The 24,600-nt window shown below is 48.3% G+C and overlaps 2 protein-coding genes across 7 annotated transcripts; one reads left to right on the forward strand and one right to left on the reverse strand.

The window, feature by feature from the left end:
* The first annotated feature begins 252 nt into the window (after positions 1–252).
* Positions 253–14,314, forward strand: DDX55 (DEAD-box helicase 55). Of its 4 annotated transcripts, none has more exons than XM_078061081.1 (14): positions 253–438; positions 2,770–2,820; positions 2,912–2,998; positions 3,856–3,947; positions 4,026–4,088; positions 6,735–6,884; positions 7,464–7,653; positions 8,838–8,920; positions 9,696–9,827; positions 10,814–10,906; positions 11,988–12,102; positions 12,570–12,738; positions 13,069–13,334; positions 13,557–14,314. In XM_078061081.1, exons 1-14 carry the CDS (start codon positions 331–333, stop codon positions 13,731–13,733), a joined length of 1,776 nt encoding a protein of 591 aa, XP_077917207.1. In that variant the 5' UTR covers positions 253–330; the 3' UTR covers positions 13,734–14,314. The 4 variants fall into 4 exon arrangements, with proteins under 4 accessions (XP_077917207.1, XP_035936393.1, XP_035936387.1 ...); XM_036080494.2 differs by having other exon boundaries at positions 254–438; positions 13,042–13,334; XM_036080505.2 differs by lacking the exon at positions 253–438 and adding an exon at positions 580–676 and having other exon boundaries at positions 13,042–13,334.
* EIF2B1 (eukaryotic translation initiation factor 2B subunit alpha) lies at positions 13,073–24,595 on the reverse strand. 3 transcript variants are annotated; one of them, XM_078061085.1, is made up of 10 exons: positions 24,437–24,595; positions 22,819–22,920; positions 21,418–21,554; positions 21,192–21,308; positions 19,299–19,411; positions 18,673–18,741; positions 17,411–17,486; positions 16,222–16,347; positions 15,263–15,475; positions 13,073–13,202 (listed from the first exon to the last, which is right to left on the reverse strand). In XM_078061085.1, exons 1-9 carry the CDS (start codon positions 24,447–24,449, stop codon positions 15,311–15,313), a joined length of 918 nt encoding a protein of 305 aa, XP_077917211.1. In that variant the 5' UTR covers positions 24,450–24,595; the 3' UTR covers positions 13,073–13,202; positions 15,263–15,310. The 3 variants fall into 3 exon arrangements, with proteins under 3 accessions (XP_077917211.1, XP_035936524.1, XP_035936516.1); XM_036080631.1 differs by lacking the exon at positions 13,073–13,202 and adding an exon at positions 14,410–14,853; XM_036080623.1 differs by lacking the exon at positions 13,073–13,202 and having other exon boundaries at positions 14,410–15,475.
* Between the last annotated feature and the right edge of the window lie 5 nt (positions 24,596–24,600).

The following is a 24,600-nucleotide window of genomic DNA, read 5'->3' on the forward strand; positions in this document are numbered from 1 at the left end:
TCTGATGGGCGCAGAAAGCCCGCGAGCCGGAGCAGAATGCCTCCGCCGAAATGCCTGCTCTCGGTGGGAAGGCGCCCGAGCCAGGGTGGCTGCGCAGGACATACGGAACCACTCGGGCCTGGGCCCCGCCGCCCACTGTCACTGCCGGGCGGTCAGCTTTTCCAGCTTCGGCAGCGAGGACCCTTTCCCCGCCCTCCGGAACTCTGCTGCTAGAGCGCGGTTGCCGGCGGTCCCGCGGGTGGCCGGAAGCGGAAGTGCTCGCGGGCGGCGCCCGGTGGCGTCCGGGTGGCGTCCAGGTGGCGGCGGCGGCGCTGCCAGACGGGGCGAGCCATGGAGCACGTGACGGAGGGCTCCTGGGAGTCGCTGCCGATTCGGCTGCACCCGCTGGTGCTGGGTGCGCTGCGGGAGCTGGGCTTCCCGTACATGACGCCGGTGCAGGTACCCGGCGCTGCCGGGCGGGGAAGGGTCCTCCGTGCGCCGGGGCGGGGTGGGGGGGTCAGGCGGGGCAGGGAGGCTCCGAGCCTGGGACTTCTGCCGCGTCTTCAGGCTGCCCACCCTGGTTAATGACCCCGGCGGGGGGGGGCCCTGACCTCCGCGACCCCTCCGCCTGTGAGTCCTGGCGCCCAAGTGCCCGCTGCATCCGGCCCTGCCCCTCTAGCTGTGAGATCTCGGCCAGGTGACTTAACCTCTCTGTGCTGTTTTCATCTTACCTGTGTCGTCGGGTTGCTGTGAGACTATGGGAGCTCAGTAAATATTACCTGCCGTTTTACTATGTGGGCCAAGGGAAGGGTTCTCGCCCAATTTATTCATTTACTCAAAAGATACTTGTTGAGGACATATTGTGTATCAGGTTTTCTAGGCTCTGGGGATTTTGTAGTGTTGGTCCCCAGGCATGGGCCTTATTTTCTAATGCAGGGGAGGGAGAAAGGAGTAGAAGAATACGGTAATTTCAGTCGGTGATAAGTGTCCCTACAGAACTAAAACACAACGATGTGACAGTGACAGAGGTTAAGGTGGTGTGTTAGGGAACGCCCCTCCGAAGGTCACTGAGCTGATGCGGGAATGATTGAAGAGCTGGCTGTGGGGTGATTGGGGCAGGATATGCCAGCAGAGAGAAATGCCAGTGCAAATGTCCTGGGGCTAGAGGTGACCTGGGAGGAACAGAAAAAAGGCCTTTGGCAGGAGCATCAGGCGTAGTGTAAGAGATGAGCAAAGTAGGGTCCACATTGTGCAGGGTCTTGGAGGAGTTTGTGTTCTATTTAAATGCAGTAGGAAACCATCTTAATGGGAAACTGTATGAAGGGAAGGGAGGTGACTGCTGTGTGGATAATGGACTTCAAAGGTCAGGGGGCCAGTGTCAAGTGAGGAGAGGTGGCAACTTGGAGTAGAGAGGTAGCAGTTGATGCTGAGAAGTGAAGTTCGAGAGAGGGCTTGGGTTGTTGGGGGGCCAGATACAGGGGTTACCAGAGAGGAATCTAGAGGGAGTCTGAGGTTGTTGTCTTCAGCAGCTGGGTGGATGGCGGTACCGTTTACTGAGATGGGGAAGGCAGGGAGAGGTAACATGTTTCCGAGGGAAATTCAAGAGTTACTGAGTTGAGATGCCCATGAGATCCTCAGGAAAGATGAGGAGGAAGCTGGAGATGAACGTTGGGAGTGCTGGGAACCCTGCCTTGGGACTGTAGTGCAGGGAGGCCCAGTCCTTGCCGTCAGTGTTGGTAATCAGGGGCTGTGCCAGCCACTGTGGGAGTCAGCAGACACCTGCGGCTCTTGAACACTTGAAATATGGTGAGTCCAAATTGAGATGTTCTCCAACTGTAAAAGGTACAATGGATTTTGAAGACTTAGTATAAAAAAAAGGAATGGAACATATCTCATTAATTAATTTTTAAAAATTCATTACATGTTGAAGTGACAATAGTTTGGATCTCCTGGGTTAAATAAAACACATTAGTAAAATTCATTTTACGTCTTTACTTTTAATGTGGCTACTGGAAAATTTAAAGCCATGTATGTGGGTCACATCATGTTTCTTTTGGACAACAGTCTAGAGCAGAGTTTCTCCGTCTTGGCACTCTTGATATTCTGGACTGGCAAGTAGTCTGTGGTGGGGAACTGCCCTGGGCACGGTCAGCTGTTTAACAGCATCCCTGGCCTCTACCTGCTACGTGCCAGTAGCACACCCTCCCCGCTGTGGGTTTTGACAAGCAGAAACATCTCTAGGCATTGCTGCATGTATCTCGAGGGCATAGGAATCATCCAGGTTGAGAACCACTTGCATAGAGGTTGCTAGAAAAGTGCTACATGTGCTGTGATGGGTGAGCTCAGGCTCTGAGGACCAGGAGTGGGGTCCTGAAAGGGATGACCTCAAAGCTGAGGCCTGAGTCTGCTTTTCACAAGATCTGGACGTCCCCTGCAGTGTTTAAAATGAGAGGGTTTATTGGAATCATTGTTTTTTGATATGAGAGCTGGAAGGGACCCTAAAACTCAGTGTCTTCAAATACTTCCTGGTCCAGAGAGGAAAAGGAGGTGAGGCAGGGCTAGTGTTCAGGACTCCCGAATCCCAGCTGAGCTCGCTGTCCCCTCCACACTGTGTAGACACTGCTGCTGTGTTGCCTCTGAGCCCATCCCCTGGGGTGCCTTGGGGTGACTGTAAGAGTCTGCATTGTGGTGGGGTCCATTGTGACCCAGACCCACTGTGTTCCTAGGTCCTTGGGCTACCTCCATGGAGCCTGGCATTCTCTAACCTGGGCTTTGCATCTCTTTCTCTAGTCTGCAACCATCCCCCTGTTCATGAAAAACAAAGATGTCGCTGCAGAGGCGGTGAGTACCTCATGGAAATGCAGCTTGTCCCCGTTTTCCCTCCAGAATGAACTGTGAGGAAAAGCAAACCAAATTTTCTCCGTCTTGGCAGGTCACAGGTAGTGGCAAAACGCTCGCTTTTGTCATCCCCATCCTGGAAATTCTTCTGAGAAGGGAAGAGAAGTTAAAAAAGAATCAGGTGAGGATAGCTAAGTGGCTTATTTTCACTTAGTCATTGTAGAGTTCACAATTCAAAGAAGCTGGTCAAAAGATTGAAAAAAAAATCTATCCTCCTTACTTGTAGATACTGTATTTCTGGATTTGCCTGCTTGTTAAAATTTATTTGTGGCTCCCTAGATCAGTACTTACTGTGTTTTCTCACTCACTCACGGATTTGTGCAGAGAAGCAAAGAATCGGGAGTCACCTGCTGTGCACGTTCCCAGCTGAGTCTGAACAGGGCAACGCTCTGCCTTCTTGTTTTAGCTCTCAGGCTGTAAACAGGCGTCCTTCTCACAGTTTACCCCTATGATTTTTGCATTCTTGCTGGTGATTTCAGTGTTTAAAATGGCCTCAAGTGTAGAGCTGAAGCACCGTCTAGTGTTCCTGAGCGCCAGAAGGCTGGGATGGCCCTTTTGGAGAAAACAAGTGTGCAAGATACGCTTCATTCAGGCAAGAGTTATAGTGTGACCGGCAGCAAATTCAGTATTGATAAGTCAACTACGTATTATTCACGGTGTCTTTAGACAGAAGCACACATAAAACCGGCTTCTGTATTGATTGATTCATTGACAAAACATGCCCCGAGGCTCGCCGGAACCTGACCCAGCATTTCCCCCAGAGGCAGCGTTTCAGTATTTTCGAAACCCGTGTTTGTCAATAATGAGAACTGGCTGTGATCCAGCGCAGTCACTGATAAGCACTGGGACTGGTGCTGAAGAAGCCCAGAAGTGCTGTTCCCCTGGGAACTTGGCTCTCTGAGGTGCTCGGTCCTGGCGTGTGGGTTCAGCTCTGCGGGCCCACTCGGCTCATTATTTCCTTTCCCTGCACATGGGCAGGTTGGGGCGATCATCATCACGCCCACACGGGAGCTGGCTATTCAAATAGATGAAGTCCTGGCGCATTTCACGAAGCCCTTCCCACAGTTCAGGTGAGCTGGATGCAGTGCCCCTGTTAGCCACAGGCTGTTACTTTGCCTGACCTGCTGAAGACCTTTTTCTTGTTTTAGCCAGATTCTCTGGATCGGAGGCAGGAATCCTGGAGAAGATGTTGCAAGGTTTAAGGAACAAGGGTAAGTTTGCTTGCTTCTGCTCCTTTCCTTGCTTGTTTTTGGCACAGAACCCAAGAGGAAGTGATACCTGGTCTAGGCCTAACGGGGAGCACTCCCTTCGGCAATCCCCTCTCCCTGAAAGGTTTTATTCTCCAGGCCACCCTCCCATTTTGCCTGCTGGCTCCTTCTCATAAGGTCCTGATGGGCATTTCCCCTTCAGTGAGTCTCACCTTGCAGAGGAGAAGGGAGTCAGGGGGTGGCCCCCCTTCTCTCTCCAGGCTGACTGTATGGGACTTAGGGCCCTTGCTTTTCTCACTCGGGGCTCTCTAAGTGGTCTCATCTCACTCCTGGTGGTCCCCGACCTCACCCCGAGTCCCAGACCTGCAGGTAGCTGCTTGTCTGCCTGGCATCTCCTGGGCATTTTCCAGCTGTTGCAAACATGTCTGGAATGGGTGTTTTTTATCCCCAAATGTGCATGTCATCTGGAGTTTCTCAGTCATCTGTCCACCCATGTGCTTCTCCTGAAGTCTGGGAGTTGGCCTTGACGCCTCACTGTCCCTTCTATCCCCGCCCCTGTTAACCATCACCGAATCATTTACATTTTCTCTCCAGAGCACACATCTCTAGCCCTTTGATTTTCTCCCTTGCCCCCTCTCCCACTCTGATCTAGACCACTCCGTCTCTCCTGGGCTCCTGCAATAGCGTTCTCTCCTATGTGTTTCTACTCTTGCCTTCTTATAATCCACTGCCCACAGAGCAACCCAAGTGGCCTTTTTAGAATGCCAGCCTGATCATGTCACTCATTGAAAACTCTTTATTGGCTTCTACTGGCCTTTAGGAAGAATCCTGATGTTCGTACAGGGCTTGCCAGGCCACCATTCTCCACTGCTGCTGCTTTCTCACACCTCTGCTGCCGCACAGACCCAACTTTCCTCTAGAGCACTGCGTGGGCTAGGCTCTTCATGTCCCCAGGCAGGCCCAGTGGTCAGGGCGCTGTCTGTCCTGCAGCGTTGCATCTTCAGAGCCTCACACGGTGCTGAGCACACACAGGTGTTTAATAAACAGATGGGTATTTGAATACATGGTGGCCATCAGCCCTTTGGATTTTTTTCAGTCCCACCATCAATAAGGTTTATTATGAGCAGTGATAGGTTTTGTGCCCAATTTGTTAGAGAATCTTAATAAAGAGAACTGTTTCTATTGAGCATTTGCCGTGTTCCAGCTATCCTGTGAGATGCTTTTTAGCAGGGGTCACAAAGTCAAGTTCTGCAGGGGTCAGAGGTGTGAAAGGGCGGGGGTGGGGATGGGATGAGTAGGAACTGCCCAGTATGTGGCCAAATACTTATCTCTAGCTGATAGTTGCCTTGAGGGATTCTGGGCTCAGTATTGTCAGATACTGAATTTTTAAAAAAGAATATGGAATTCCAGATTTTTATGTGTTAGCTCCAGACTTCTTTTAACCATTGACATGTAATTCACATTAAAAAAAAAACAAAACAGAAAACAACTTCTTGGGAAGCCTGGCTGGTTAAGTCAGTGGAGCATGCAACTCTTGATCTTGGGATTGTGGGTTTGAACCCCACGGTGGGTGTAGAGCTTACTTAAAAATAAAATTTAAGGGGCGCCTAGGTGGCTCAGTTGGTTAAGTGTCTGCCCTCGGCTCAGGTCCAGGTCATGATCCCAGAGTCCTGGGATCGAACCCCACATCGGGCTCCCTGCTCAGTGGGGAATCTGCTTCTCCCTCTGCTGCTTCCCCTGCTTGTTCTCTCTCTCTCTGCTCTCTGCCAAATAAGTAAATAAATAAATAACATCTTAAATAAATAAAAAAATAAATAAATAAAATCTTTAAAAAAAAAATCTTTCTAAAAAAAATTTAAAAACTCCAAAAAAACAAAAGAACCAACTTCTTGTAGGTCAGCCAGTGTGTAGGGGCCGTATTTGGCCTTTTGTCCGTGGCTGTGATCTTTAACATAAAATTCTCTCTAAATCTATTAACGTTCTCATTTTTTTTTTTTTTTAAAGATTTTATTTATTTATTTGACAGAGACAGAGATAGCGAGAGCAGGAACACAAGCAGGGGGAGTGGGAGAGGGAGAAACAGGCTTCCTGCTGGGCAGGGAGCCTGATGCGGGCGCTCAATCCCAGGACCTGGGATCATGACCTGAGCCGAAGGCAGATGCTTAACGACTGAGCCACCCAGGCGCCCAACATTCTCATTTTATAGATGAGTTACCTATAGTGGCCTAAAGTGGTTGAATAACTTGTTCTAGGTCAGGGGTCAGCAAACCTTTTCTGTAAAGGAACAGATGGTAAATATTTTAGGTTTGTGGACCACATGGTTTGTCACAGGTATTCAGCTCCACTGTTGGGGTGTGAAAGCCACCACAGACAATGCATGAATGGATGGGCATGGTTGTGTGCAGGCCAGATGTGGCCAGCGGTCCAGCGTGTGCTGACCCCGCCCTGGCTCTTGGCCTGGAACCCATCTGCCTCCCTCATGGCCCTCACTTTTCTGCCCTGAGCCCTGTCTCCTCACTCATGGCTGTATTTCCCTTTACTGGAACTTAGATGACTTGGGGGGGGGGCGGTTTACAAAACTTGGTATTTGGAATCACAGATATTCCCTAGATCCAGAGAGTGTGGTAAATGTTGACTGTGTTTTCAAAGTGGGAACATCGTTGTGGCCACTCCAGGCCGCCTGGAGGACATGTTTCGGAGGAAGGCGGAGGGCTTGGATCTGGCCAGCTGTGTGAGGTCCCTCGACGTCCTGGTGTTGGACGAAGCAGACAGACTTCTGGACATGGGGTTTGAGGCAAGGTACTGGACTACGGGCTTCATTGGCTTTGGGTGATACTGGAGAAAAGGAGAGCAAAGTGGAATTCCTTTACCACTTTATGACTGCCTTTCTTGGCCTCATTTGAATTTCACATAATTAGGTTGTTTGAACCTTCAAATTCTAGCACACAATTTAAGTTCCAGTTCTACTTCTTAAGATGCATTTTCCTTCATGATTTCTTTGAAAGTTTGTGTGTGTGTGTTTTGAATAGCTTTATTGGGATATAATTCATATATCATACAATTCAGCTACTTAAAATGTATAGGTCAATGGTTCTTAGTCCCAAAAAGTTTTTTGTCTTCATTCTCTTTTAATTGCCCCACATGATAAAAGTATAATTATGTGTTCATATTGGAGAAAACTTGGAAAAACGAGAGTATAAAGAAGAAATAAAAATAAATAAATAAAAATTGCTCATAATCTCATCCCCTGGTTAACGTCTACTGTAAATACCGTGACGGCTTTTTTCCTAATCTTTTAAATATCTGTTTAGTATCATAAAGTGGTATTTGTTGATGACGCTGATAAACGAGGGATTAAGTTTGAGCCCTCTTTTTTAGCATAAACACCATCCTGGAGTTTTTGCCAAAGCAGAGGAGAACAGGCCTTTTCTCTGCCACTCAGACGCAGGAAGTGGAGAGCCTGGTGCGAGCGGGGCTCCGGAACCCTGTACGGATTTCGGTGAAGGAGAAGGGCGTAGCGGCCAGCAGCACTCAGAAAACTCCTTCCCGCCTGGAGAACTACTACATGGTGTGCACTGATCTCCTTGCTGATTCCCGCGGGTCGGTCATAATGCTGACTGGGGTCTACTGGACAGCGTGGTGTTGAAATCCGGCAGGCTCACCTGAGCTGGGGGGCCTTTCTCATTGCTGGCGTTTCTGGGCTGGGCTGGTGAAGTCAGGAGCCCGGCCTTTCCCAGGCAGAGGGAGGGGTCCGTAGGTAGTGTGCGTGGCTGAGCAGGTGCCAGAGCAGGACTGCCCAGGACAGAAAGCCCAGGTACACATCTTGGCTTTGTCCCTTACTAATTGAACTGGATGCACTTACCTGTACATAGGGGGCTCCAGTACTATCCACTTCATAGGTTGTGGTGAGGACTGATGAATACAGATTAGGCCAGTGCTTAGTACGTAGTTAAGTACTAATAAATGTTAGCTTTGGACATCCACCATGGCTCTGCCGTTTGGTATTCATTTCAGTGATTGCATTTAGAGAGATCTGAGTGTGTGAGAAGAAATTCCAAATTGAGAATTTGGTTTTGGTAAAAATAGGGGGCATGCATACAGATGGGTTTAGATGTCTCCCATTTAGGGGCCTGAATGGTGCGCTTGATAATATTAAGAGAGACTGGAGTCTCTCTCTGTGGAGGTCTTTCAAATTTTGTACATTCTCTTCTGGAAACCTGGTTTCATCTTAGAGCAGTGATTTCTGAACATGGAGATGTAACAGTCTCCTGGGGGCTCCTAAATAATATGGATTCTTGGGTCCAATCCTAGACCTACTGAATTTGTATGCTGTGCCCAAGAATCTGCATTTAAAAAAAAAAATCTACCCTGGAGGGACACCTGGCTGGCTCAGTCTGGAGAGCGTGCAACTCTTAATCTTGGGGTCATGAGTTCAAGCCCCATGTTGGGTGTAGAACTTACTTAAAAAAAAATCCACCCTGGATATAGCTGGTGTGGTCCCTGTCCGTATACTGGGATTTGGGGACGATTGCACTAGATGACTGTGCGTCTCTCCGTTACATGACTCTGTGACTTGAATGTGTCAGCAGCACATGCTGATACCCATCCTGAGCTAGGTAGACCAATTAGCATGTGTTCTATCAGTGGAGGAAATCAGATTCCTTAACATTTAAGGCTGAAACTGGAAACAGTAAAGAGATTATTATCGTCAATAAGTTTTTTTTTTAATTGGTTTTCCTTTTTACTTTGCAGGTATGTAAGGCAGATGAGAAATTTAACCAGCTGGTACATTTTCTTCGAAATCATAAGCAGGAAAAGCACCTGATCTTCTTCAGGTAATCCTTCTGGATGTTGTGGTAGGAGAATCTGGGGCTCAGCCACATCCAGAATGTACAGATGCACGTAGCCCTAGGGTTTGGAATTCTCTCAGGAATGTGTTTGGCTGCAAGTAACTGAAAACCCAACTTTTGTGGCTTAAGCAGGAGGAGTTATTTTTCTCCTGTAGAAAGAAGGCCAGAGGTTAGGCAGCTCCTGACATTGGGTTATGTCTCCCCAGTGTCCAGGTCAGTATTTCTGCGACTATCTTGGCCTTTTGTTCATGTCTGTCCCTTCCTGGTTTGAAGATGGCCACAGTCATGCCCGCTGCCCCGTCTGCACTGAAAACAGAAAGGAGGAAAGGCAGGGGGAGGGGAAGGGCATTCTTCACATCAGAAGAGCAGAAAGCTTTCTCAGAAGCCCCGCTTCCCCAGCTGACTCAGGCTTTCATTTCAGGGGCCAAAGGTGAGTCACTGGGCAGCCGCTCCCCTCCAGAGAGGTAGAGGAAATGCGTGTGTAGCTGTCCCAGCCTCTGCCGTAGAGGGAGGCAAGGGAGGAAGTGGCTGGGCATGGCCTTGAAGCAGCCAGCCCCGTGGCTGCCACGGTGGGGTTTTGTCCTGGTGTCAGAACCCCAGGAGGATTTCAGATATAGAGCTTAGGGTGGATGATGTCAGTAGCCATTCTCCCAGAGAGGATCGGGTCCTCTCCGCTGCATCTGGTGCTTGCCGCCTCCCTCCCCCAGCAATAGGGGACCCAGGTGGCCAGCGACTCTGAGCCCGCTGTCCCGTCTCGCAGCACCTGCGCCTGTGTGGAATACTATGGAAAGGCTCTGGAGGCCCTGGTGAAGAGTGTGAAGATCATGTGCATTCACGGGAAGATGAAACACAAGCGCAATAAGATCTTCATGGAGTTCCGCAAACTGCAAAGGTGAGTTAGCTGCCTTGGAGCTCACTGTATGCTTTGGCAGGTCCCTCTGCGTCTCAACCCTCACACGGGCTGTGTTCTCTGCCTAGAACCCTTGTTCTCCTCTGCCCAGGTATCACACCTGCTCTATGTGGCCCCGGGGGCCCCATCCCTGGCCTGACCCCGTCATCCTTAGTTATCACCAGCTTCCCTGCAAGATCGTAAGCTCTATAAGAACAGGGACCTGTGTGTTGTGTTCACTCCTGGGTTCCCCAGTATCTGGCCCAGCGCCTGGCCCAGGGGGTTTTGATACCTATTGGTTGAACGGGTGGAGGGTGTGGATGGGAGCGATTCATTGAAGTCTCGTAGGTTGTCGTCTGGTCACTGCACAGTTGGGAGCTCGCATCTCTCAGTGGCTATCATTAATTCTGCGTGTAGAAGTAACATTTTTCTGCTTTTCTAAGAGCCTCCTGGCTGTGTTGTTAAAAGCACTCTTGTAGACAGAGTGATAGAATGGATTGTTACACCTCAGGATTAGACTCACTACAGTTTTTGGTTTGTTTTAAAGAAAAGTATGCTAATTTAAAAAATTCTTCCCTGGTCTCCTCCCTACCTCCTGTTTTCTTTTTTTTTAAAGATTTGTTTATTTGACAGAGACCTAGCGAGAGAGGAAACGCAAGCAGGGGGAGTGGAAGAGGGAGAAGCAGGCTTCCCGCCGAGCAGGGAGCCCAATGTGGGGCTCGATCCCAGGACCCCGGGATCATGACCTGAGCTGAAGGCAGACGCTTAACAACTGAGCCACCAGGCACCCCTACCTGTTTTTGTTGGGAATTTGTAAAGTCCTAGATATCCTTAGGAAAAAAAGTCAAAATGTGATTCCTAACTGCTTGCTTCTGTGAGAGGTTTGGAACCTGTGCATTACTGTCGTCCTCCTCATCAGGGCTGGGAAAGACTGGCGGTGATGACGTTGGTGGCCCCCTTGCTCAGAATGGTGTTTTCTCATTTTCTAGTGGGATTTTAGTGTGCACGGATGTCATGGCCCGAGGAATAGACATTCCTGAAGTAAACTGGGTTTTGCAGTATGACCCTCCCAGCAGTGCAAGGTACTGAGTGACGGAACGTGACCCTCACTGTCAGGAATCTGGCCCCATGAATTCTGAGGAAGATATGCATAATGATGTTTATCAAAACATTACTTTAAATAGCAAAAATGGATGAACAGGTGAACTGTCAATTGGTGTGTGAAAATAGTGATGCCATAGTATGCAATTTGTTATTTTCACATGATTTTTTTTTTTTTAAACAATGGCTTAATTTTTTTAAAGATTTTATTTATATGACAGAGAGGGAGACAGAGATAGCGAGAGCACAAGCAGGGGGAGCGGCAGGCAGAGGCAGAGGGAGAAGCAGGCTCCCCCGCTGATCCCAGGACCCCGGGATCATGACTTGAGCCGAAGGCAGACGCTTAACCGACTGAGCCACCCAGGCGCCCCTCCTCATACTTTTTAAAACTCTTGCACAGGGGCGCCTGGGTGGCTCAGTCGTTAAGCGTCTGCCTTTGGCTCAGGTCATGATCCCGGGGTCCTGGGATCGAGCCCCGCATCGGGCTCCCTGCTCCGCGGGAAGCCTGCTTCTCCCTCTCCCACTCCCCCTGCTTATGTTCCCTCTCTCACTGTGTCTCTCTCTGTCAAATAAATAAATAAAAATCTTAAAAAAAATAAAAATAAAAAAAATAAAACTCTTGCACAAGTGCATCTGATAGATGCTTAAAGGAAAGTAATACATGACACTGTATATGAAAGTCTTACTCTCCCATAGCAAACATATATTCCTCATAAATGCTTCCAAACACGGGAAAATGTGGGGGAATAGACTTCCTGAGTGGTAATGATCATTACAGGCCACTTTTCTTCTCTATACTTTTTTTATGCTTTTGTCTCCCAGTTTTCTAATAGGACTGTGTTTTACCTGTGTCATCAAATAGGCATACATGTAAGAGTTTTCTAGTTCACATTAAGTGTCTTGCAGACCCCTACCTGGTTTGCAGTCCATATTTAACTGCCAGCTCTTGTGTTGTGACCCTGGTGAGGGGCGGGGTTGGGCTGAGCCGTGGAGTCTGGCAGCCCTGGGCCCCCGCTCCGCGCACTCTCACATGGTGATCGTGGTCCTGTCCTCCATTCTCAGTGCCTTTGTACATCGCTGTGGTCGTACAGCCCGCATCGGCCATGGCGGCAGCGCGCTCGTCTTCCTCCTTCCCATGGAAGAGTCCTATATCAGTTTCCTTGAAATTAACCAAAAAGTAAGTGGTTTCCTTTTTTCATATAGCATGCCCAGTGACAGGATACTTGGTAGGGTTCTTTTCCAGCAAGCGGTCCGGAACTTAGAGGAGGGGTTGCACACTCTCAGGGGCCAGGTGGTGATGTAAGGGCAGGAGCTAGCTGGCCTCACGGCTGTGGGGAGGCACCAGCCCCGTTCAGGGTGGCAGCCACTGCTCAGCACCAGCCGGTGCCAGTATACTTGGGAACCCCGACCTGGTGTTGGATACTTTCCAACCAGAAATCAGGATTGTTATGTAAAATTGATTTTAAACTTTTCTTAAAAAAAATGTCAGGCCAAGTAAAATAATTGGGAATTTGGGCTTCAGTCAGTGTCTCTGATTAAAGATTACAATGAATTGTTTTGCCTTTGGTTTTGCACTGGCTCTGATGGGGTTTTGGAGGTGAGGGGATCCCAGACAGAGGAGGTGAGCATGTGGTCTGTGTGCAGTGCCCCCTGCAGGAGATGAAACTCCAGAAAAACACAGGAGACCTCCTTCCAAAGCTCAAGTCCATGGCCTTGGCCGACAGAGCTGTGTTTGAAAAGGGCATGAAGGCCTTTGTGTCCTACGTCCAGGCTTATGCGAAGCACGAATGCAGCCTCATCTTCAGATTAAAGGGTAAGGTGCACTTCACGTGATTGTCTCCTTACACACCTGCAGCCTTACAAGTAGTGCGGGTGTGAACCTGCTTTGTCGTAGAAAAACGTCAGGCGTATGTCAGGGTTAGTATAGTCTTCCTAGGGTTTGTGTAGACAGAACAGACTCGTTGCCGAGTATTCCTTTTTGGTAAAAATGTAATTCTTTTAATTCTAATTAAAATGAACCCATTAGATCATTCGGTTAGCCAGCAGCCGTCTTCCTTGGGTTGGTGCTCATGACTCTATTTTGGGTGTGCTAACTCTGCCGTTTTGGTCGAATCAGATCTTGATTTTGCTCGTCTTGCTCGAGGGTTTGCCCTGCTAAGGATGCCAAAGATGCCGGAGCTGAGGGGAAGGCAGTTTCCAGATTTCGCGCCTGCGGATGTTAACACAGACACCATCCCATTTAAAGATAAAGTTAGAGAGAAGCAGAGGCAGAAACTCCTGGAGCAACAAAGAAAAGAGAAAAGAGAAAATGAAAGGAGAAAAAAATTCATAAAAAATAAAGCTTGGTCAAAGCAGAAGGCCAAAAAGGAGAAGAAGAAAAAAATGAATGAAAAAAGGAAGAGGGAAGAGGTACCGTTTTTCTTTATTACTTGAACACTCAGCTGAGAATTCTGAATGAGTTTCATCAAAATAGTGTCTAGTAGTGGGGAGCGCGTGGCGCTCTCGTATTCTGTATTCTGTTGGGCCTCGGGTGGGAGCATGACGGGTTTGTGGAAGCTGATCTGAGAGTGTGTTGTTGCTGTGAGAACACGTCCCTGAGAAATTCGGTGGTTTGTCGCTCTCTGCACTTAGGGTTGTGATATTGAAGACGAGGACATGGAGGAACTTCTCAATGACACGAGGCTCTTGAAAAAGTTTAAGAAAGGGAAAATTACTGAAGAAGAATTTGAGAAGGGGTTGTTTTCGAGTGGCAAGAGAACAGTCCCGACAGCAGATCTGGGGATCCCTGATTCGGAAGAGGACTGCTGACATTGGCCCCGGGGCACACACAAGTGCAGGGATTATGACGAGTGGCCCTGCACCCCGCGCCCCGCACGGTGCCACGTGCTTTCATCGTGTGCCATACTGCAGCCGGCGCCCGAGCGAGCCGTGTTCACACTGGGGACGGGGCGGCGGGGGGGGGGCACGCTTCACACTCATGACTGTTATGAAAACCACACCAGCCTTTAAGGCCAACGGAAGAGTGTAAGACTGAGTGTAAATAACAGGTCAGTATTTATTCTGATGGGTCACATCTTAATTAAAGCTCATTTTTCTGTGGCTATTTTATACTTACTTTCTAACATAAAGACACTGAGGTATACTTGATTTTTGGCTTTTTAAGTTTCCTAGTGTTTTCAGGCAGCTGACCTTCGTGGGTGTCCTTACCCCTGGACTTGAGTTCTCCCTCGAGGAACTGCACAGAACACCTGCGTGGGGCAGCTGCTGTTCCTGGGGTTTTCTTCTTTTCGAAGAATCGTCCCCACCACAGTTTTGGCGGGGGGGGGAAAGGAAGCAAGTCATATTCTAGGGAAAAAAAACTATGTGTCGAATAAACTATTTCCTTTCAATTGTCCTGAGTGTGTGAATGTGGCTGCAGTGTCTCTGCCAAGATGGCCAATCCCTTTGGGCCTCGGGTAGCGCTCAATACTCATACAACACCATATCAAAATCTTTCATGTAATTTATTTGAAAAGATGGCTGAGTTTGTCCCCAAGTACAATTTTTAAAAAGCTGTTCAGGGATCAAACACGTTTAAAGGAAATTCACATCTTCCACAGATGCAGACTTTCAAGTTTACAGATGTTCTGGAAGGTCTTCATATGTGTGAGCCACGGAGGCTACTCCTGCTAAATGTTACCTTCCTTGGGTTATCTGGGTGGTTTCTGGTCCCGTCTGTCCCAATCTCGAGGAGGGGATGGCGGCCCCAGGCTCGTGGTCACCACTGGAAGCCTGATGTGACTTCAATCCGGTTTCCAGCCTCTCGTAAGGCACCGTTTGTAACGTGTCCTGGGCGCCTGTTGGTTCCTGCAGGGGCGCCTGGCTGCAGGTAGGAATGCCTGCTTTTGCAGGCCTGCATCTTTTTAATCGATGCTTTTGGCAAATCAGTCTGGAGTGCAGGGAAGAAGGGAGGTGGGCTTGCGCATGTCTTTCATTGGTTAAGTAGCCAATAATCTAACTTGTATTTCTGGAAACTGGAAAGTGTCTAGAAACCATAAACGCAATTCAGGTTGGGTTTTAAGGAAACCATGAACGCATTTTAGATGGGGCTGAAATGGATAAAAAAAATTTTCCAAGTCTTAAGGTTTTAGGTCCTTTGTCCCTAAGTCTTCATTAAAAAAAAAAAATTCAGTTTTAGGGGCATCTGGCTGGCTCAGTCAGTGGAGCATGGGACTCTTGATCTCAGGGTTGTGAGTTTGAGCCCCACATTACGGTAGAGATTACTTAAAAATAGAAGCTTTAAAGAAAAAAAAAATGTAGTATGGCCTGGCTCACGGAGGGGTCAAGAGGCTACTCACCCTGCCCCACGTGCATCAGCTGTGCGCCCGCAGGAAGGGAGCCAGCGGCTACAGATACAGCTTGATGAGCTCGTCGCTGACTGCTGAGGGCGTCAACACCCCCAGGTCTGTAAACAGCAGTGTTATTAAGGAAGGGGAGGTGTAGTCGACCCATGGGTGCTCCTCTTTGAGATCCTGTTTGGTCTGCATAGTCTTCAGGGTATCTGCCTTATACTGAGGAGACAGGAAGCACATGTTGGTTTTCCCCACACACCCCGGGCTCAGAAGTGGTGTGGGCTTGGCCTGAGCAATCCGTGTGCTACTAGCTACTACCTGCAAGTGTTCCCTGCATGGGGGAAGCCAGCCGGGCAGGACGCTGGCAAGGAGGGCGGAGGGCGGAGGGCAGCGCGGCGGAGCCAGAGGATGGCGGCCTACCGGCCAAAAACCCAAACCGTGTCTCCCCTGACTGGTGTGCTGGATTCACAGCTCCAAACCTCTCGAGATAACAATTTCGAGTCTTTACAGAGAGCTTACTGTGTGCCAGGCCCGTGCCAAGCTTTTCTCCTGGATTATCTCAGAGCTGTCATAACGCTCAAAATGCACTTCCATCTCATTTTACAGGTGACTGAAGTTCAGAACATAAAATGAGAGCATCTGCCCCAGGCCACGTGGTTAGTAAGTGGTGGGGATGGGGGCTGAGCCCAGAGAGTTGGCTCCAAAGCTTGGACTGAACCATCAGCTTTCCCTGCGTCCTCGCAGCCCCCTCTCAGGCCTAAGAGAGACTGAGAGATTGAAGTTCTGGGGACAAATGGGACTCTCCGAGTCTTGAGCTCAGCCAACAATTGATCTTTGTGTCCCAAGTGTTGGAGAAACTAGTGATGGGAGGGGAGTAACCTACTGAAATATTCTTACACGGCTTCTTCCCAAAGGTTTCAGTTTAGACTCAAATACCCCTTCAAATATGTAAAAAAAACTCTTGCCTTAAACTTATCTGGGACATCCTGCTGGTTTAGTGGGAAGAGTCGTACAAACTTGAAACTTTCTGCAACGACATAAAAAGGCTTGTTCTGGGCTTTGGCGCACACGGCCATCTGGTTGGTTCCAATCTGGAGAGTCAGAGAAAAAGTAGAAGGATGAGATCTTATAGCATATTCGAAAGCGTGTGAGTGAACATAATATATGTAAGTCTGGCTTTGGAATTAGGATCTTTTAAAAAAGATGACAGAATAGACTTTTCTCTAAAGAAATACAAATGGCCAATATACACATGCTCAAAAGATGCTCAAGATCCTCGTCATTTGGCAAACACAAGTCAAAACCACAATGAGATACTACTTCACACCTACTAGCATGGCTATAATTAAAAAACCAAAATAACAAGTGTTGGCAAGGATGTAGAGAGACTGGAATGCTTGTACAGTGTTGAGGAGAACGGAAAAGAGTGCAGCTACTATGGAAAAGTCTGGTGGGTCCTCGGAATTATCAAGTGACCCAGAAATTCCACTCAGGAATGTACCCATGGGAACTGCGAACAGGAACTCAAATAGATAACTCTGCACCCACGTTTGTAGTAGCATTATTTACAAGAACCGAAACGTAAAACGACTCAAGTGGACAGGAGTCGGTGGACAAACCAATGTGCTCTCTGCGCACAATGGAATGTGACTCAGCCGTAAAAAGGGATGATGTGCGGACACCTGCTACAACAAAGATGGGCTTTGAGAACGTCATCGTGCTGTGTGAAATCACGCCCCTGAATTGTACACGTGAACACCGAATGTTATGTATATTTCACCATGCAAAAAACAAATGATCATGAAATCTTTCCATGTTAAGCAAGGAATAGAGAAATTTTAACACCACACTATATTGATGTCAAATATGCCCAATTAAAAAAAAAACCAACAACCAAACCCAATTCCAGTTAAAACAGTTTTTGAGAAAAGATAAACTGCATTCTCATGATTTACATAGATCAAAGAAATGTGACCAAAATTTGGCCACTACAGTGGCCTCTGGGGACTGGGAGACAATTTGCTGCGACGGTGAGGTCCGGAGGCCACGCGGGGCTGGATGAGCGAACCGTAACATCTCCTGGTACCGCCAGGATGTGGGTCAGCGACCCCTCCCCACCTGGAGCGAGGAGCTGTGGGGAACTGACGTTCTTACCTTGTTGATAATGCCCCCATTTTCAACAACTCCTTCAGCACCAACTATGACAAGATCCACTTTCTCCATGATATAGCTAAAGAAATTAAAAAAAAAAATTATGCTCTTTTCTTGGCTCTTATGAGTAGCAGCATCACCTGCAAAGATTAATACTCCATTTTCACCACCGAAAGTTCCTCTCCTCACTTACTTTCTTCAAAAGAGCACTTAACCCATGAGACCACGCTGGGCACTGTTGGCGGCTTGCCAGCAGGAGCATGAAAATGCACTGTGATCACAACGCCCCAGTGAATGTGCCCTCCACACGGCCGCCCAGCACACGCACGCGTACAGGTGTGGTGACCGACGCGAGGATTTCGTGACCCGGTATTATCCTCACTACGTGTGGTACCCTCTATTTTCTGATCTACTTCAATAGAAGAAACAAAAATTTAAGAACCTGTCGTGATCCGAAGTTGGAAGAAAATGTTATGTAATTCAACAATCTTTCAGCTAGGGTGAAGGCCAATTTACCTCTGAAAATGAGCAATTAAGTAGAATTCTTCAAAATGCTTTCTTTTGAACGCATTCCTAATTTCCTTAATCATCTGCCTTATGTGTTTGTTTGTTTTTTTTTCCCCTCGAGGGACTTTTAGTCCTGTTTTCTTTTGTGAGGTACACTGACAATTCACAGAACGTGCGTCCTCAGTTTTAGAAGCGAAGTTGCATGAGTAAGTCAAAGAATCCCAGAGTGCCACTGAGGACAGCCCATGCCTTCCGCTGAGGACGGAGCACTGATTACGTGTGCTGACCCTAACCCGGCTTTTGCACCTCGCTCTTAAAATGCACCATAAGGGACTCTGGGTGGCTCTGCTTGTCTGCCTTCAGCTCAGGTCATGATCCCAGCGTCCTGGGATCGAGTCCCACATCGAGTGCCTTGCTCAGCGGGGAGCCTGCTTCTCCCTCTGCCTGCCGCTCCCCCTGCTTGTGCTCTCTCTCTCCCTGACAAATAACTAAGATCTTTAAAAAAAAGATAAAATGCACCGTAAGATTACATAAATGACTCCCATTCTCTGCAACACCCTACAGCTCGTCTCCTGCATATACCATCAAGACCTTTTCACGAGCTTGCTGGTTTAATGCAGCCATCAATGTGGAGGCAGAACATTACCCAGGGCAGTTTTATGAATGGGATTCCAACCTTCAATCGGAAACCCTGCTCCAAGCCAACCCTGGGAGTGGGTGACGACAAGTAACGGTGCTCAGGGAGGATGGAAGCTTACCCAACAGCAGCATCCAGGACCACGGTGACAGGGACATTGAGGTGGTAGAGAGCTCTGGCCATTTTCTTACTGGAAAATGACATTTTGAGAATGTTAGAGGAAGTCCAAGAAAGTCCCGTAGTGGCATATGATGAGTCATTTAATTTGGACAATGGTAAATCACATTAGCTTGAAACTCAGTTCATACTCAGGGATTAATGGGCGCGTCCCAAGACTCTGGAATAAGGAAACAAGAATTTGGGTTCTTAAGAAGAAACTATGTGTTTCAGGAAAACTATATTCTTGGGGACTCTGGGTAGGAGATGCAAATTCAGCAAAAGAGACAGTTTTTTTCTTTCATTATCTTCTGGATGGAGATGTGAATTATCTACTCCTTGATAAAAATCTTTCCATTGACATATCTATTGCTGTTCCTCTGATTTAACTCCTAAACACCCTAGATCCTGTACGGTGGCCTACTGCCACTTCACAGAGCCTTTTCTTCGGGGGTAGGAAAAGGCACAAAGGCGAGGCTGAGTAACTGGCCAGTCGCGGGCCATGTTCTGGGGCTTCCTACCCAGGGCCTAATCCTTTGTTTGCTCTTTAAAATGACTGCTGGGCCCAGAACCAAATGGAATGATACTTGCCCCGATAAGTCAGGCTGTGACTCTGTGATGTACACACTGAAACGCTTCTTGGCCGCCACTGCTGCCTCCAGAACTCTCAGGACCACTCTGGAGTAGGCGTGAGTTAATATTCTCTGCGGACCAAGAAAGCTCCGTCAGAAGGGCAAGCTTGGCAGCGATCATGCGCACCCTCTGCCACGCTAATGCCCGTTCTCGGTACCCCAAGGCTTCCTGCTATGCTGTCTCACAAATCAGCTACAATCAGAAGCGAGATCCTTGATGGCCCATCTGTTCTGGGTCACCTCTTCCCACAGCCAATGCAGGACTGGAATCCCCACGTGGTGTTGCTCGCAAGATGCCAAAGCCTCTGTGAAGGCTCTGTCCGGCTCCTTCGGGCTGGCTTTCCTAGTTCTAAGACATGGTGTGCACACTCAGGCCCGCGGCACATGGCAGGCTGCAGCAAAGAGGACAGACCGAGCTCCAGCTGTTGTCGCACGGTCCCACTGTTGCCAGATGATCTCATTTTTCTCTTGAAAATCCAAGACAGAAGTGTTGGCTAACTAATTTTTTTAAATTTGTAAACACCATTTGGGGGTAAACACAACCCATCTGCAGGCCAGATCCAATGGGCAGACACTCACTTCAGCTCCGTTCTAATGAACAGACTACGCGGATCTGTATAACGCAAAATGGATGGACAGAGCGCCCTAGCTCCTTTCTGGGCCTCGCCTGGAAGCTTGTCAGCGATGCAGATTCTCAGCCGCCCCAAGACCTGCTGAATCAGAATCAGCATTGAGTAAGATCCCAGGTGGTTCATCTGCAGGTTCCAACGTGGGCAGCTCTGCCCTGAATTCAGCCTAAAGTCAGCACTGATGCAGGTGGGCATTAACACGCTCACATACACCAGAGCACGTGAAACCTGCAGAACGCTGAGCGCGGGAGTCTGGTGGAAGCAGAAGGCCTCATCGAGAGGCGGTCATAATCTTGCCTCCATGTGGCCCAAAGCGGCTTTGTTCGCAACTGGCTTTTGTACAAGTTCCGCTCACATCTATTACGTCATTTCGTGAAGAACACACTTCAAAGGTTGGGAAGGGGATAATAACACAGAGGACAAGATTTCAGAGTCAAAACGCAAGTAAAGAATTTTATGGTCCGTGGAGGCTTGGATGGCAGAAGAGGGACGCCATGGGAGAGACATCATAAAAGTTTTACTGCCCCTTTGCTGGGGGACTGGCTTAACTTGCAGCTCCCATCCTCACTTCACCTAGAAACCCTTGGCAGTTCTGCGTCTATGAAATAGCACTGGAAATGAAATTAAAGACAACATCCCAGCCCAGCGCTGACCTTCACCGGGAAGACAGTCAGTATAAACCAGTGCCAACAGCTGGGAGGTGCTGATTTAATTTCAATTTAGTATGTACCCAATAATGAAAACACTTCTTTGGTAAAGACATCTTATTAAACCATGAACCATCCATGCTGTCCCAGTGGTTTTTTCTCTTCCTGTTTATTTTATTTTATTTTAAGTTTATTTATTGTTTTTAAGTAATCTCTACACCCAACGTGGGGCTCAAACTCACGACCCAGAGATCAAGATTCCCACTCCCTTCTGACCAAGCCAGCCAGGTGCCCCCTCGGCCTGTCTAGTGTGACAACCTCTGGAGTAACATCTACACATCTGTAGAGCGCTTACTATGTGCCAGGCATAGTACAGAGTCTTCAGATCATCTCAGTACCTCTTTCCACAAAAACCTGATGAGGTAGGTGCTGTTATCACCTTTATTTAACAAATGAGAAAACTGCAGCACAGAGAGGTTAAGTAACTTGTCCAAGGTAACACAGCGAGTAAGTGGCAAAGGAGTCTAAGTCCAAAGTCCTTGCTCCCAATTACTACACGTGAGAAAATCTACTCACCGCCCCATCTTTGATGAAAGTATGGCACAGATCTGCAATTTTATTTCTCGATTGGGATGTTCTCCTGAGAAAAAGTTCTCCCCGCTCAATCATGATCTTTTTACATTTAGAGTAATCCTAGGAAGAAAAGAGCAAAATAAGGGGTAAAGGTGAGATCCAGGTAAAGCTGAGAATACCTGCAGCCCGACACAGAAGTAGAAAGTAACCCAAGGAGGGCAGGGCTTACAGAGTATTCCAGGGAAGTCAGGCTGATGAAGCGCAGGAAGAGCTTCCCGCCGGAGGACACGGCCACGGAGGAGTCCACGTCACACAGGGTTTCTATGGCACGGGTGAGATTCGCTCGCAGGCCCTGGATCGTCTCCCCTGGATGGATCACATGAGGAATGCGGTGTTCAGGTTAGTATCACAGCCCCTTGGTGGGTCTGTGGTTCATACATTTATGCAATCAGTGTTTACTGCATGCATCCTGTATGCAGAGGCACATCAGTGAGCAGACAGGGTCCCTGCTCTGATGGGACTCCCCTTCTAGTGGAAGCAGCAGACAATACACAAGCACACAAAGAAATACACAAGTTACAGACTGAATGAGGACAGAAAGCAGCAGAATGATGAGAAACGTGGGGCTACTTTAGACAGAGCTCACAGGGATGGCCTCTGGAGTGGAGGCCATTTAAACTGAGATCTGAGTAAGAAAGGATCCAGCCATGTAAAGAGCCAGTGGGACCTGAGATGGGAACAAACTTGACATGACAGAGAGAGGCCACCAGGGCTGAAGCACAGTTTAGTGAGGGACGGCATGGAAGGAAATTAAGCAGAAGTGGCAGATGAGGTCAGAGAGGCGGTGTAGGCAAGACTTAGGTGTTTGGGTGTTATTGGAGGTACAATGGGAAGACAATGAAGGTTGTCTTAGAGACACATGTCTTTAGGCCAGCCCTTCGGATCAAAGAAGGCATTATTATTACTATTATTCTTATTGTTATTTTGCTTATAAAAGACGTATGCTCGACCAAGAAACTTATATTTACGACGCCTGAATGAGTAGGCGATCACAATGAATGACGCTAATACTAGAATTCTGGAACACTCTGTAGCAACTGCACAAATTCTGGCACAAGACAGAAGCTCAATAAACACAAAGCTGAACTATTGCTATAATTTAAGCTTCATGGTTAGCTTGATATATATAACATGGTCACTCTTGATTCAAAGTTGATCTCACTTATGAAAGGGGACCCATTTAATGATAACTGGTGGGCTCTTTGCAAATTAAAATGAAGACTGAAATGAAGGAGAAGTTGAACTTGGAGCTGCATTACCTGAAGTAGGCCCTCACGCAGTCTCACTTTCTACACTTCTTTTTTTTTTAAGATTTTATTTATTTATTTGACAGAGAGAGAGACAGAGAGAGAGAGCATGCACATGTGCACAAGTAGGGGGGAGGGGCAAAGGGAGAGGGAGAAGCAGACTCCCCACTGAGCAGGGAGCCTGATGCGGGGCTCGATCCCAGGACCCTGGGATCATGACCTGAGCCAAAGGCAGACGCTTCACTGACTGAGCCACCCAGGCGCCCCAACTTTCTACACTTCTGACAGTTACTAGAGGAGTGTTCGAATATGACCTTCTTCACCTTGATCTCTCTTCAAGAACTCCAGCAAAGTCCGGATGGCAGCTACTGCTGAGGCCATGTCAGGATTTTCTTTCATCTGAGACTTAAAGTATTCAATTAACTCTGGGGAGGGAAAAAAAGTGATTCATCAAATTCATTTAGCAGGATGTAAGACCAGAGAGTTTTCAATGACTGCTGACCTTAAGAAACAAACGAATTTTATTTATTTTTAAGATTTTATTTATTTGAGAGAGAGAGATAGAGAGGGTGTGCACACACACATACACACACACATGAAAGGGCAGGCAGAGGGAGAAGCAGACCCTGCTGAGTGGGGAGCCCAATGCGGGGCTCGATCCCAGGACCCTGAGATTATGACCTGAGCCAAATGCAGATGCTTAACAGACTGAGCCACCCAAGCACCCCAGAAGCAAACTAATTTTAAACATACTTTCTTTTCAGGGTGTTTGGCTTCAGGGGCATTATAAATGTTGATGGGAATAGGGATGACACCACTTTAGCATTTACCAGCTGTCTTTCTCATTTTTGAAAAAGCTATCTGTGCACAAAAGGCATAAAATTTAAGCACCACCACATGATAGTGGAAGGTCATCCTCCCTCTTATCCTTGACTACAAGTCTTGGGAGAATCCCAGAGTCAATCACTTTAATCAATTTTCCCTCCACCTGTCCAGACAGTCTGTGCCAATTCAAGCCTGTTCACCTACATGTGTACATATGAACATATGTACATGTATATGCAGAGATCCATCCCTTTCTTATTTTTTTTTAAAGATTTTATTTATGTATTTGACAGAGAGAGACACAGCGAGAGAGGGAACACAAATGGGGGAGTGGGAGAGGGAGAGGCAGGTTTCCCGCTGAGCAGGGAGCCCGAGGCGGGGCTCGATCCCAGGACCCTGGGATCACGACCTGAGCCGAAGGCAGACGCTTAACGACTGAGTCACCCGCCTCTCTTTTTTTTTTTTTTTAAATGAGAAGTATCATATATGTTAGTTTGCCCTTCTGTTTCACTTAATAAAACACCCTGATAACCATACTAGATGAGCAAATCAAAGACGTCTTTTAAAAAAAAATTTTTTTTTTTTAAAGATTTTATTATTTATTTATTTGAGAGACAGAATGAGATAGAGAGAGCATGAGAGGGTCAGAGGGAGAAGCAGACTCCCCGCCGAGCAGGGAGCCCGATGTGGGACTCGATCCCGGGACTCCAGGATCATGACCTGAGCCGAAGGCAGTCGCTTAACCAACTGAGCCACCCAGGCGCCCTTAAAAAAAAATTCTAGTACCAGATCCAATAAGGCGGGGAATCTTACTCATACTTCACATATGAGGGAATCACGACTGCCGAGATCTGCACACCTCGTCTAAATCTCCCTTTTTTGGAGGAGGGCGCTGTAAAGCGCTGGGACAGGAAGGTCTGGGGACACCCTCAGGACCCATTCCCTGGACACAGGGACCGCGAGAGGGATCGAGTCGCCCCGAGAAGCAGCACATCCAGTCCAGCAGCCGAAACTTGGAAAGTGACTTCTGGCCGAGCCCAGCCTGGGCGTGCCAGACGGAGGGACCCCCGTGCGGCTCCGCTTTAGGCCCAGCAGGCCCGTCCCGTCCCGACTTACCATTGCTGTCCATTGTGTTCTCCGGATCGCGCAGCCCGAGGGGACCCGGACAGCCCGCGCTGCCTGGACGGGCCCCACGACCACGGGGTCCGCAGCCACAGAGACTGACAGCACGCAGCGCGGCTCCACACTCCACTTCCGGCGCCTTGGGGGCGGGGCCGGGG

The sequence above is a fragment of the Halichoerus grypus genome, chromosome 13 (assembly GCF_964656455.1).
Source record: "Halichoerus grypus chromosome 13, mHalGry1.hap1.1, whole genome shotgun sequence".
NCBI lineage: Eukaryota > Metazoa > Chordata > Mammalia > Carnivora > Phocidae > Halichoerus > Halichoerus grypus.

Excerpts from the sequence above, each read along its gene's own strand:
- DDX55 (XM_036080494.2), top strand. The coding sequence starts at position 331 with ATGGAGCACGTGACGGAGGGCTCCTGGGAGTCGCTGCCGATTCGGCTG. Across the intron at positions 3,948-4,025 it reads AAGCCCTTCCCACAGTTCAG|CCAGATTCTCTGGATCGGAG; the intron begins GTGAGCTGGATG and ends TTCTTGTTTTAG. Across the intron at positions 12,739-13,041 it reads CCTCATCTTCAGATTAAAGG|ATCTTGATTTTGCTCGTCTT; the intron begins GTAAGGTGCACT and ends TGGTCGAATCAG.
- EIF2B1 (XM_078061085.1), bottom strand. Across the intron at positions 21,555-22,818 it reads GTTCTTGAAGAGAGATCAAG|GGGAGACGATCCAGGGCCTG; the intron begins GTGAAGAAGGTC and ends TGATCCATCCAG. Across the intron at positions 19,412-21,191 it reads CTTTCATCAAAGATGGGGCG|AGAATATTAACTCACGCCTA; the intron begins GTGAGTAGATTT and ends CTTGGTCCGCAG.